The 13,476-nt window shown below is 48.9% G+C and overlaps 1 protein-coding gene and 1 long non-coding RNA gene across 5 annotated transcripts; one reads left to right on the forward strand and one right to left on the reverse strand.

The window, feature by feature from the left end:
* The first annotated feature begins 7,988 nt into the window (after nucleotides 1–7,988).
* On the forward strand, nucleotides 7,989–11,012 carry LOC123061250 (uncharacterized). Of its 3 annotated transcripts, none has more exons than XR_006428819.1 (3): nucleotides 8,024–8,379; nucleotides 8,474–8,676; nucleotides 10,832–11,012. It is a non-coding gene; the product is annotated as an uncharacterized lncRNA (long non-coding RNA). The 3 variants fall into 3 exon arrangements; XR_006428821.1 differs by having other exon boundaries at nucleotides 8,474–8,621; XR_006428820.1 differs by lacking the exon at nucleotides 10,832–11,012 and having other exon boundaries at nucleotides 7,989–8,379; nucleotides 8,474–8,883.
* LOC123061239 (probable serine/threonine-protein kinase PBL7) lies at nucleotides 9,005–11,826 on the reverse strand. Of its 2 annotated transcripts, XM_044484249.1 has the most exons (6): nucleotides 11,644–11,810; nucleotides 11,068–11,534; nucleotides 10,566–10,747; nucleotides 10,259–10,448; nucleotides 9,755–10,146; nucleotides 9,005–9,600 (listed from the first exon to the last, which is right to left on the reverse strand). In XM_044484249.1, the coding sequence occupies exons 1-6, from the start codon at nucleotides 11,802–11,804 to the stop codon at nucleotides 9,286–9,288; spliced, it is 1,707 nt and encodes a 568-aa protein (XP_044340184.1). In that variant the 5' UTR covers nucleotides 11,805–11,810; the 3' UTR covers nucleotides 9,005–9,285. The 2 variants fall into 2 exon arrangements, with proteins under 2 accessions (XP_044340184.1, XP_044340177.1); XM_044484242.1 differs by having other exon boundaries at nucleotides 9,008–9,600; nucleotides 11,068–11,826.
* Between the last annotated feature and the right edge of the window lie 1,650 nt (nucleotides 11,827–13,476).

Raw genomic sequence — 13,476 nt, forward strand, 5'->3', positions numbered from 1 at the left:
AGGTGCATTTCGTGAATAAAACACAATTGAACATATTACAGTACAAACCTCGAAACCTCTTAGTAGGCCCACAAATGCCTCATTCAATCCGCGCTTCACGGACAGGACCTTTTCAACCACCGTGCCCATCAAGGTACGATGTTCCTCTGAGACGGACGCCTGCTGCAGCATGTTAGTCAGTATATCCGGCGCCTCTGGATCTCCGGAGGCTGCTGTAGGAGTACGGCCACCCTTTGGAGGGATCCATTTATTCATATCCAGCTATAGACCAGATTGTTCGGGGCCTACATTACTGGTCCTCGGACCCTGGGCCACCGAAGTATCACCTTCGGGTAATATCTTCATCGTCCCTCGCACCACCTGTTGGTCGGGGGAGACCCTCCGCGACGACACCTCGAAGTCGTACGCCCTATGGGGTGGAGAGGCCGGTGGAGGCGTCTCGCTTTCCATCATCTTTGGGAGAAGGTCCCTAGAGGAAGAGGATTGTTGAAGAAGACTGCGTGCCGAACTACAAAAAATATATATTCTAGGCATCACAATAAAGAGAACGAGACATGTCTAAAACATCCTTGTTTACTTACGATTTGGCCTGAGGCTTGTCCTCATCATGAGACTGCGCGTCGACGTCCTCCAAGCCTGAGCCGCCCGACAGAGGCATCTTGCCTTTCTTAGGAGCCTTTTCCTCCCAATCTCCGAAGGCGGCCTTTTTTCCATGGGGGGAAGAGGCGTTGACCTCCCCCTCATTTTTGTCTTCGGACGATGGGATCTTGATTCCTCCGGACACAATGTCGGATGCACCTTCGGGATGGAGGCCATCTTTGGTCCTCTCCGCCTTGCCCCCCTTCGCAGGCATCTGGTATGGTACCAGGGCCAGCATCCTTGATAAAAACAGGATTCACTGGGCCTTCGGGCAAGGGGGCCAAACACATGATTAGTTCCGCTTTCTTTATCCAGCCTTGGAAGAAGATAGTTTGCTCAGTACCATATTACGGTATGCGTAACTACAAAGTGTTCGGAAGACAAGTGCTTACTCGGGTATCCAGACGGTGGTAGTCAAGGCTAGCGTCCTCAGTAGTGTCCGGCCAATGTTTTCGCTTCCCGAAAAACAACTTCGACATCCCTTCGTGCGTAGTGCCGAAGAAGTGTTGGAGGGTTCGTGGTCCTTCTGGATTAAGCTCCCACATGCGGCGAGACCTGCGCTGGCATGGAAGGATTTGGCGAACTGGCATCACTTGAATCATGTTGACAAGATCGATGTCTCTCTCAAGGAGGGTTCGGATGCGGCTCTATAGAGTTTGCACTTCATCAACTAATCCCCAGTGCAGCCCCTTGTTAATCCATGATGCAAGCTGTGGCGGAGGGCCGGAACAGAACGCAGGTATAGCTGCCCACTTGGTGCTACGGGGTTCCGTGACATAAAACCACTCTCGCTGCCATTGGTTGGAGGTTTCGGTGAAAGAGCCTTTTGGCTAGAAGGTGTTGGTAAGCTTGCTCACTATAGCACCACCACACTCTGCCTGTTCCCCGTCGACCACCTTCGGCTTCACATTGAAAGTCTTGAGCCATAAGCCAAAGTGTGGGGGGATTCGGAGGAAGGCCTCGCATGTAATAATAAACGCCGAGACGTGGAGGAAAGAGTCTGAAGATATATCATGAAAATTTAGTCCGTAATAAAACATTAGCCCCTGGACGAAGGGGTGAAGAGCAAACCCTAGCCCTCAGAGGAAGTGGGAGATGAATACGACCTTCTCGCCAGATCTGGGGGTTGGAATAACCTGTCCTTGAGCCGGAAGCCTATGGTGGATATCCGCGGTCAAGTATCCGACCGCCCTAAGCTTCACAATATCCTCCTCTGTAATGGAGGAAGCCACCCACCGGCCTTGAGGGCTGGGTCCTAACATGATGGGGAGGCTTGAAGCAATGAAGTCGGACCTTGGGCGCTAGAACTCGAGGTTGGGAAGGCCGAGGAGAGGTTTGGCATTAAAAACACAGCCCTTGGTTCCTTTATAAAGGCAGTGGGTATTGAACGCCTCCTCCTAAGCCTAAGAACCTGCATATTCCTAAGGAATCTTTCCCACAGGACGGTTGGGTTACCCACGCTCGTATTGATGAGAATTCCGCGATAAGGGGGCACGATCTCTGCTTCGACAGGACATGCCAACAAAAACCACGCCCCGAAAGTGGAACGGCGGGACGGGAACCGGTTTGAAATAATAACCGGGCAAGCGTGACGTCACGTTACTAAAGTGGTCAACAGATTGGATTCGTGAAATATTATACTCTCTACGGCTGTGTGTTGCAGATCCGGACACGTTTGTATTGTCCGAAGACTATCTTGGAGTTCGGAAGGAGGAACCCGCCTTGCAATGACGAAGACAGATCTACGCGCCGGATACCTTGTCATTGAAGCCAGGTTCAGGGGCTACTGAGGGAGTCCTAGACTAAGGGGTCCTCGGGCGTCCGGCCTGTTAGCCATGGGTCGGACTGATGGGCCGTGAAGAACACGAAGACCGAAGACTACACCCGTGTTCGTATGGGACTCTCCTTGGCATGGAAGGCAAGCTTGGCGACCAAATATGTAGATTCCTTTCTTGTAACCGACCTTGTGTAACCCTAGATCGTCCCGGTGTCTATATAAACCAGACGACTTAGTCCGAAGGAGAGGGATAGAGATTCATCATCATAGCCATACAAGCTAGACCTCTAGGGTTTAGCCATTACGATCTCGTGGTAGATCAACTCTTGTAATACTCATATTCATCAAGATCAATCAAGCAGGACGTAGGGTATTACCTCCATAGAGAGGGCCTGAACCTGGGTAAATATCGTGTCCCCTGTCTCCTGTTACCATCGACCATAGACGCACAGTTCGGGACCCCCTACCCGAGATCCGCCGGTTTTGACACCGACATCGGCCCCCTTCTCCTAGTCCTAATCGGCCTCCTGCCCAAGGGGGGGCGCACCAGCCCCTTGTGAGCTGGTGTGCTTCCCTCTTATGGCCCATAACTTCTCCCCGGGGGGGGGGGGTTCCGGTAACCTCCCGGTACTCTGGAAAAATGTCCGAACCACTCGGAATCATTCCGATGTCCAAATGCAACCTTCCAATATATGAATCTTCACCTCTCGACCATTTCGAGACTCCTTATCATGTCTGTGATCTCATCCGGGACTCCAAACAAGCTTCGGTCATCAAATCACATAACTCATAATATAAATCGTCATCGAATGTTAAGCATGCGAACCCTACATGTTCGAGAACTATGTAGACATGATCGAGACACATCTCCGGTCAATAACCAATAGCGGAACCTGGAGGCTCATATTGGCTCCTACATATTCTACGAAGATCTTTATCGGTCAAACGGCATGACAACATACGTTGTTCCCTTTGTCATCGGTATGTTACTTGCCCGAGATTCGATCGTCGGTGTCATCATACCTAGTTCAATCTCATTACCGGCAAGTCTCTTTACTCGTTCCATAATGCATCATCCCGTGACTAACTCATTCATCACATTGCTTGGAAGGCTTATAGTGATGTGCATTACAGAGAGGGCCCAGAGATACCTCTCCGATACACGGAGTGACAAATCCTAATCTCGATCTATGCCAACTTAACAAACACCTTCGGATACACCTGTAGATCATCTTTATAATCACCAGTTACGTTGTGACGTTTGATAGCACACAAGGTGTTCCTCCGGTATTCGGGAGTTGCATAATATCATAGTCAGAGGAACATGTATAAGTCATGAAGAAAGCAATAGCAATAAAACTAAACGATCATAATGCTAAGCTAAGGGATGGGTCTTGTCCATCATATCATTCTATAATGATGTGATCCCGTTCATCAAATGACAACACATATCTATGGTCAGGAAACATAACCATCTTTGATAAACAAGCTAATCAAGTAGAGGCATACTAGGGACACTCTGTTTGTCTATGTATTCACACATGTACTAAGTTTCCGGTTAATACAATTCTAGCATGAATAATAAACATTTATCATGATATAAGGAAATATAATAGCTTTATTATTGCCTCTAGGGCATATTTCCTTCACCTACGGGTTCGAGAACTATGTAGACATGACCGAGACGCCTCTCCGGTAAATAACCAATAGCGGAACCTGGATGCTCATATTGGCTCCTACATATTATACGAAGATCTTTATCGGTCGAACCATTATGACAACATATGTTATTCCCTTTGTCATCGGTATGTTACTTGCCCGAGATTCGAGCGTCGGTATCCACATACCTAGTTCAATCTCTTTACCGGCAAGTCTCTTTACTCGTTTCGTAATACATCATCTTGTAATTAACTCATTAGTCACTTTGCTTGTAAGGCTTCTTATGATGTGCATTACCGAGAGGGCCCAGAGATACCTCTCCGATACTCGGAGTAACAAATCCTAATCTTGATCTATGCCAACCCAACAAACACCTCCAGAGATACCTGTAGAGCATCTTTATAATCACCCACTTACGTTTTGACGTTTCATAGCACACAAGGTATTCCTCCGGTATCCGGGAGTTGCATAATCTCATAGTCGAAGGAAGCAATAGCAATAAAACTGAACGATCAATATGCTAAGCTAATGGATGGGTCTTGTCCATCACATCATTCTCCTAATGATGTGATCCCGCTATCAAATGACAACTCATGTCCATGGTTAGAAAACCTTAACCATCTTTGATCAACTAGTTAGTCAAGTAGAGGCTCACTAGGGACACAGTGTTTGTCTATGTATTCACACATGTATTTGGGTTTCTGATCAATACAATTCTAGCATGAATAATAAACATTTATCATGAATAAGGAAATATAAAATAAGAACTTTATTATTGTCTCTAGGGCATATTTCCTTCAGTACTCCGGGCCAAACACTGCAAGCACAACTTTGCAGAACTTGTACAATGACGCTAGGCATATGGAATCACTCATGCAAACATACTCATCCACAAGATCACCGAAAATTCCGTATGCAAGCATCCGAATAGGTGTAGTACATTTCTGATAAGAAGAGAAGCCAACCTTTTTCATGGCATTATGCTTGCATTTGAAGTAATCGTCATACGCCACCACTCCTCTCGAATATGGTTGAACACATGTGTCGCCATCCGGAAGTCGTCGTCGGAAAAGCTTGGGAGGGAATAGTGGGTCAATGAACTTGAAATAATCGTTGTAGAGTAGGAAATGGCTGCACTCTCTGTTATGATTCAACCCCAGAGCAATGGCCCATGACCGATCCCCTAAAACTAGGCCGCTGACTATCAATGTGCTTGTTAACAACCAAAATAGCAACCACAAAATCCTCATTGTTGGATTCATCGATGAACATATGAACTTGTTGTAAAATAATTCATTCGAGCTGTCCACCATGGTACCTTGTGGGCAAACGCCCGAACACCTTGAGGGGAACAACGGAGGCGGGCGGGTCGAGTCGCGGCCGGTGAAGGGAAACACCATCTCCCTGTACATGCAGCAGGCCTGTTGAAGCACACGCCCTCCAGTGTTGACCGTGGAGCGGTAGAGGCAGAGGCGGTGCCAGCGACCTGGGTAGGCCACAAATGCCGACAAAAGTCGGCGACGGTGGATGCGGTGGCGATGGGGCGGTGACGAAGCGGGCAAAACTAGGTGGCGGCGGTGAGGGTGATGAGGCCAGGGTGGTGTGTGTGTGTGTGAAATGGAGGGGGGGGGGGGCATGGCCGTTGTGCCACAGACTGAAGGGCCAGGGGGAGGACATGGGAGGACGTTGTGGGCATCCGCGCGGACGCAAACCCGACCCAAATTTGGGCCAAAATGAGTCCAAACAGAAAAGAAAACAGACATCCATGTGTGTGCGTTGGTCGCGTTTTGTGTCCGTTTGGACTCAAACGGATGCGGGCAGACAAATGGGTCGTGCACGTTCGAGTTGGCCTAAAATTACTCAGGAAAAAAAGTGTGTAACGTTTTCTTTTCTTTGAGAATCAAATGTGTGTAAAGTTGGTGAGACATGCATGGCTCGTAACTACTCCAGGTCAGCACCCAGTCCAGTGGGTTAGCAAAGAAACGCATGAAAGGCAAGTTCGTCATTCGTGCATATCCATCCATCCACCTCCCAACCACACTGCCCCGGGCTTCCCGGCAGCACATATCCCTTAACTTTGCGCTTTTGTTGCAACGCACTCTAGCCACACACACACAAGTGTCACTAAAGGGCGAGCACCTTCTCGCCGTCCTCAAATTCAACGACAGCATATGTGCATGCATGCATATAAAACTACTTACACTAGTGGCTGGCTCCCAAGTAGTAGGCCAGTACTGACAAGCTATATTTCGAATTTGAATGAAAACAGCAGTACAAACTTGTGAAAATATTATACACGTACGTACTACGCCAGCTCACGGTCTCACGGGGATCCAAGACCAAGAGGCCGGTTTCTCTCTCCAGCTACCGTCCACACCGAGCTCCTATGCCCAGCGCATGTGCGTGGTCTCGCGCGATGCGCCGTGTTCGGGGGGCAGCGATGGTGATGAGCTAGGCTTGTTGTACCTCTACGAGCTCGCATGGAGCAACGGGAAGGTGGCAGTGGGGCGGCAAGGCGCCGCACGCACGGCCACGGCCGCTCGCATATTCCGTCTGTCAGCGGGTGGTGACAAATCGGCACATGGAGCTGTTCTCCCCCCCTCCCCTCCCCCTGTGTGCCAATAGAACCGGTACTACTACTACTACTACTACTACTAAAATGTTTATTTTATTTTTATTGTTTGGATTTTGAATTTTGAATCGAGCCTGGCATCGTGCCAACCTCACAAGATTCCCCAGACATGGCCGGCTTGATCGATCAGCAGAGCAAATGGATTATCATCAGCAGAGAATACGTATATTGCAAAGATCTGCAGAATATCCTTCCACTGATAATAACTATTAATCGCAGCCTCCCTCCCTGCTTTCGAAAAGGAAAAATAAAATAAAAGGGAAACTGAGAGATGGTCACAGGGGTTCATTTTCGCCACCACTTGAGCTGCAAGTGGCAATCCATGTCGACCGCCAATATTGTAACCTTCTTCAACATCTCTCTTAATTCGATGGCTAGATTAGGTGGGTTAGAGTACCGATCGCATCCACTAAACTAAAGCCGGTGGCCATGTGCTCCATCCAGCTTACCAAGTCCAGTCAGTGGGTGGCATGCCATGCCTTCACATGAGGAGCAAAGCAAACCGGCCGGCCTCCAATTAAGCACGGCGTCGGCATTGACCATCACTGGCTCCAAGGACTATTCATTCATTCATGCGCAGAGGCCGGCCGGCCGGTGGTTGCGCGCGCGACGCATGAACCAACATGTGAAGTGCGTAATTAGCGCATTAACTACCCAATTTACTCGAGCTGCAAGTACAGTTTAATGGACTCTGCAAGGACACGATCACACGAGGAAACATGTATGCAGGGAGCATCCGATGCAGGCTCTCCTGGAGGAGGATATTTTGTGATCGCCATCACTGTATCTATACTGATTCAATGAAGGAGATAGGTATTTCACGCCGTGGCTCAGTTCGAAACCTTGGGCCGTTTCATTCAGCTGAAAATATCGTAAGGCGCTGGAGATATTTTATGTCCAAGGGAAAATGAAACAGAGACAGAAATACGGCTGCTGTATTGTATGTAATGGCTGCCACGAGGCCGCGACGCGAGGGCGACCTCTGTGCTGTGTGTGTGGCTTCGTGCTCCAGCTTTGGTGACAGCTACGGTGAAACGTCCTTCTTTGTGCAGCTGCCACGTAGTTTTCCATCTCTGTTTTTCGCCTCTTTTATTTCTCTCGATGAAGTCTGTCTTTTTCTGCTGACCGTGCATGAGAAAAATGGGTAGAAAAACCAGCAGCAGCAACAGCAGAAATATCTATCGCTCATTTTTTCGGGTGAAATGTCAATTTTGACGAGTTCACACTTTTTTTTGAGACAAAGATACCTATCGCTCATGGCCGGGCCAGTTTAACTCCTGGCTCCCGGCCTCAAAGCAAAGCCCAGAACTAGCTGGGCCATCTTGATGTTTTCGGCAGCGCAGGCCTCCGTCTGTCAGGCCCAACCACCGCTCCACCTCATCCCCCTCGTCGGCGACGCGGCCCCGCCGGCAGAAGACCGCGGCGCAGCTTCCGTCCGCTCGCCGCTCGCCGCTCGCCGCCCGAGTAGTGGCAGGCACCGCGAGCGCGAGGTATTTGTCCTGTCCACGTCGCTACTTTACGGAACGGCTCCGCTACGTACGCATTCTCTCCCTCCCGGGCGGCACGGCGTCGTGTGTCCGGTGGCAAACTAATTGTGGCCGTGCCCGTGCGCGGCCGCTCGCCGGCGCCGCCGTGGCTGTACTTATTCCTTGCTTCTTCACGGGCCGGGCAGGTGCGCTCAGATTTCTCCCGCTGTGCTGCACTACACTGTACTGTACTGTACTGTACTGTACTGACGGTGCTGGTATATATGGGTTTGGCATCAGGAGAAAGCAGTACTAGCTGGTTGCGGTGCCAACTTAACTGGCGTGGAAAGTGGAAACCAGACATTGCCTGCAGTAGTTCCTGAGTACTGCTTGTCATAGTCCATTGCTTTGGACTGCAATACGGCCGCCGATTTACTTGGATGGCGCGGTTAGTTTCTGCTTTATTCTCGAGCTGCACATCTGAAGAGCCACACATTTTTTAGGTAGGGAGTATTGTTTATCTCCAGCTGCTTTATTCTTAAATACTAGACTAGAAAGGCTAATATTTGGGTCCGTTTATGGTTGCATATCCGTTGATTATGTATTGTTAACAATAAAACCAAACAAATACTGTTTCTATGAGAAGTGGGGAAAATTTTGTACCACAATTACCATTTTTGGTTTTTGCAATCAAAGAAATAAATTAAACATTGTTTGGTATGTTGTGACTGTAATGGTTCATACACCATTTCATCTAATTTTTTACCAAGTCAGATGTGCAGCCGTTTGACGCTAGTTCTATCTTAATCTTAGTCTTCTTCATGCAACTAAAAGCGTTAAAGTAAATGCCGCTGACCACAGTTTAGTGAGTTTGCCATCAATCACTGGCTCAGTTTTCGCACCAGCCAGGATATCTTGCTGCTGAAAAGTTGGTTATGCCTAATCGAAGAACTCAAGTCAATCTCATTCAAGAACGTCATATGCTGTTACATCCTTCCTATATGTGCTGTACATTACAGACAGAGATATCATACAAGGCCTGCGGCGCCTCCATCTGCACCCCTACAAACTTTGCTGGCTTGATTCACCATCTGTTCGTCTCACAAGCCATTTTAGCTATCCTCTACTTGTTTTCCCTCAAACTTTTCTTTGACCTCTTCAGGTTCGCTTAGGCTAATTCCTCTGTCGAAATCGGGAACTGTTATAGGTAGAGGCTCAATGTCATCTGGAGGGTCATAGTTTGGATCAGCAAGAAATGTAAGGGCCGTCACCACATCACTGATTAGTGGACGACTGCTTGCTTCTTCTTGTAGGCACATTGATGAAATTGCAAGTGCCTGGTATAGACCTTTTAGGGGGTACTTGCTGTCAAGTTTTGGATCAGCCATCTTGGTAAACTTCTTCTTATCCTTGAAGAGTGGCGCTGCCTGCAGATATAGCAGCATCTTAATCCCAAACCGTATGGGCAATCTGTATATCTCAAGCATGAGCTGTTTTACTTGGTTATCACAATTCAATATGACTACCAAGTGAAAATTTCAAGGCTATAGTATTTCTTGGTCAATTAGATGTAAGTCTTACCCAGTGGACAAGAATTTGCTCGCGAGTTGGTTTCGTGGTGTCGATTGCTCGCCTCCCAGTGATGAGCTCCAAGAGAACTACACCAAAGCAATATATGTCTGACATCTTTGTTAACTTGCCACTCATGGCGTACTCGGGAGCGCAGTATCCGTACGTGCCCATCACCCTTGTGGTGACATGAGTTTTGTCGCCGACTGGGCCAAGCTTTGCAAGGCCAAAATCGGCCAACTTTGCACTGAAGTTCCCGTCCAAGAGAATATTTGATGCCTTGAGATCACGGTATACCACCGGTGGATTGGCTACCTCATGCAAGTACTCGAGGCCTCTGGCAGCATCAACTGCAATCTTCATCCGTGTATTCCAGGACAGCGGCTGGGATTTTGGAGTGAGATCTGCAGAATTCAAGTACCAAATCAGCGTCGATACAAATGCGCGATCATAATTTCTGATCTTTCAATTCTGCGGAATATTTTTGAGGACCACAACATTGTTGTTCTGTATTACCTAGGAGATGATCTTGCAAAGAACCGAGTGGCATATACTCATACACTAGAATCTTTTGGTCACATTCGGTGCAGTACCCGAGCAAGGTGACAAGGTGTGGGTGATGAAGGAGGCTAAGCATCAGCACCTCGACAAGGAACTCACGATTTCCTTGCAACCCATCCTTGTCCAGCTGCTTAACCGCTATGACCTACGTACGCACATAATTTACATCAGAAACGTGTTGCTGCTGTATGTAGCATAGCATCTTGAGGTGCCAACTTAATGAAACATAGAACAGGAAGCTGGGAGAAGGAATGCTTATTACTTCCATGGTCTCTGAAATGTATCCTTTGTACACCCTTCCAAAGCCACCTTCTCCCAGGAGATTCTCCTGGCTGAAAGAATTGGTCGCGTCTGACAGTTGACTGTACGCAAACACTCTGCTAGGAATGTTGTGGTTGCCAATCCGTAGTATTTCCCCTGCCGCAGCCCTGGCCTTGGGACTATCTGCATTTTAAGATTTCTTCTCAATCAGAAATGCTTACTTAATCGCCCAAACATGAATTACTAATCCAGGATTACAAATTTCAGGGTGAAAGCAGGTCCAAGAAGAGGGGAATGCATATACAACTTTCCTGAACATCACTAACTGTTGTTGCAATGTATCTGAACTAAAAATTCTTACCACCAGATTTCCTATGTAAGTACCTAAATGCTCGTCACATATCTGTGTTGGGCAAATATTCATTGATAAACTTGATATTGACATGCATTGCTGAATTTAGTTTCTCTGCAAAGATGGATAATAAGATGATGGAGGGCATTACTTGGGAGTGAAATCTCTTTCACAAGCGTTGCCAACTGTTTGTTCTTGGCCTTCTTCTTTCTCCAAATCTTGTTCTTGAACCACCTTTTCTTGTCCGGCTCAGAGCTCGATGCCCCGTTCTTCCTCTTCTTCTTTGTCTCTGATGTCAATGGCTCCTCCGCTTCATGTGACGTCCAGCCACAGAAACTGCGCCCCCACTTCCTCTTTGTTTTCTTTGTCTCTGATGTCGATGCCTCTTGCCCAGCCTCCCTCTTCTTCTTTGTCTCTGATGTCAATGGCTCCTCCGCTTCATGTGACGTCCAGCCACAGAAATTGCGCCTCCACTTCCTCTTTGTTTTCTTTGTCTCTGGTGTCGATGTCTCTTTCCCAGCCTCCCTCTTCTTCCTGCCGCACAGGCCACGGATCCATGAACAGCAGCAAGCACAGCTACCACGAACCCACGAGCAGCAGCACCCGAGGCGTATGCTGCTGCATTTCACGGTGCGAATACCACGAATCCACGAGCAGCAGCACCCCATCGAATTGCTGGATCGACGCGAGAGTGGGCGAGCACTCTCATGCCGATCATTACGATCACCGGATAAGAATTTTCACCGGCGGTAAGAAGGAGCGGCAGGAGGCACAGGTGAGCTCACAATTGTTCTCTCGTATCCCTAGTCTGCACCCGAAGAATGCGGCGGTTTCCCTTTCCCTTGGAGGCTTGCTTGGATGATGATAGGTCTCAAACCAAGAAGCCATTTTTGGTCTGTTCTTTTTTCCTTCTAAGTGTTGATAGTTTTAGCCAGGGATATTGCCACACCCTCTTTCTTCGCATGCAAAATATAGGAGTCTGTTCGCATTCAGTGGCTGACAATGAGCTGAGACATGCACATACTATATAGCACCAGTTTTGTTCTTTTTTTAGCCCAAAAAGCTTTTCATTTTGCATCATTACTGGGCTTTACATTAGTTACATGAAAAACTTGAACACACGCCACATTTATTGTATAGCTAAGGTGCATGCATGCCTAAGCACCAAGCGAGCTGCAGAGAGTTCTATCACTGGCTGGCCAACAATGCGTCGCCGCCCTCTAGCCGGCACATTGCCGGCAGCTGTGCCGCGAGCTGCTGTGCCTTTGCCACCTTTAGGCTGGCCGCATGGTGCTCCGCGCTAACATGGTATGGGCTGTCGTAGCCTTGTTGCCCTTGTCCTGACTGCTGCGGAGAAGTTGGGTAGTATCCTTGTTGCCCTTGTCCTAATTGTTGCCCTTGTCCTGACTGCTGCGGAGAAGTTGGGTAGTATCCTTGTTGCCCTTGTCTTGGTTGCAGCCATTGTCTTGGCTGTTGCCCTTGTCCTAACTGCTGCGGAGAAGTTAGGTAGTACCCTGATTGCAGCCATTGTCCTGGTTGCAGCCATTGTCCTGGCTGTTGCCCTTGTCCTGACTGCTGCGGAGAAGTTGGGTAGTACCCTTGTTGCCCTTGTCCTGATTGTTGCCATTGTCCTGGTTGCGGCCCTTGTCCTGGTTGCTGCTGAGAAGTTGGGTAGTACCCTTGTTGCCCTTGTTCTGGCTGCAACGAAGAAGTTGGGTAGTACCCTGGTTGTCCTTGTCCTGGTTGTTGCCATTGTCCTGGCTGTTGCCCTTGTCCTGACTGCTGCAAAGAAGTTGGGTAGTACCCTGGCTGCCCTTGTCCTGGTTGCTGCCCTTGTCCTGGCTGCTGACCTTGTTGCCCTTGTCCTGGCTGTTGACCTTGTTGCCCTTGTCCTGGTTGCTGCCCTTGTTGCCCTTGTGTTGGTTGTTGCAATTGTCCTGGCTGCTGCCCTTGTCCTATCTGTTGTGGAGAAGTTGGGTAGTACCCTGGTTGCCCTTGTCCTGGCTGCAACGGAGAAGTTGGGTAGTGCCCTGGTTGCCCCTGTCCTGACTGTTGCCATTGTTCTAGCTGTTGCTCTTGTCCTGACTGCTGCGGAGAAGTTGGGTAGTACCCTGGCTGCCCTTGTCCCGGTTGCTGCCCTTGTCCTGGCTGTTGACCTTGTTGCCCTTGTCCTGGCTGTTGACCTTGTTGCTCTTGTCCTGGTTGCTGCCCTTGTGCTGGTTGTTGCAATTGTCCTGACTGCTGTGGAGAAGTTGGGTAGTACCCTGGTTGCCCTTGTCCCGACTGCTGCGGAGAAGTTGGGTAGTACCCTGGCTGCCCTTGTCCCGGTTGTTGCCCTTGTTGCCCTTGTCCTGGCTGCTGACCTTGCTCCCCTTGTCCTGGCTGCTGACCTTGCTGCCCTTGTTCTGGCTGCTGACCTTGTTGCCCTTGTTCTGGTTGTTGCAATTGTCTTGGCTGCTGCTCTTATCCTGGCTGCTGCGGAGAAGTTGGGTAGTACCTTGGTTGCCCTTGTCCTAATTGTTGCGGAGAAGTTGAGTAGTACCCTGGCTGCCTTTGTCCC

Source organism: Triticum aestivum, chromosome 1A, assembly GCF_018294505.1.
Source record: "Triticum aestivum cultivar Chinese Spring chromosome 1A, IWGSC CS RefSeq v2.1, whole genome shotgun sequence".
Lineage (NCBI taxonomy): Eukaryota > Viridiplantae > Streptophyta > Magnoliopsida > Poales > Poaceae > Triticum > Triticum aestivum.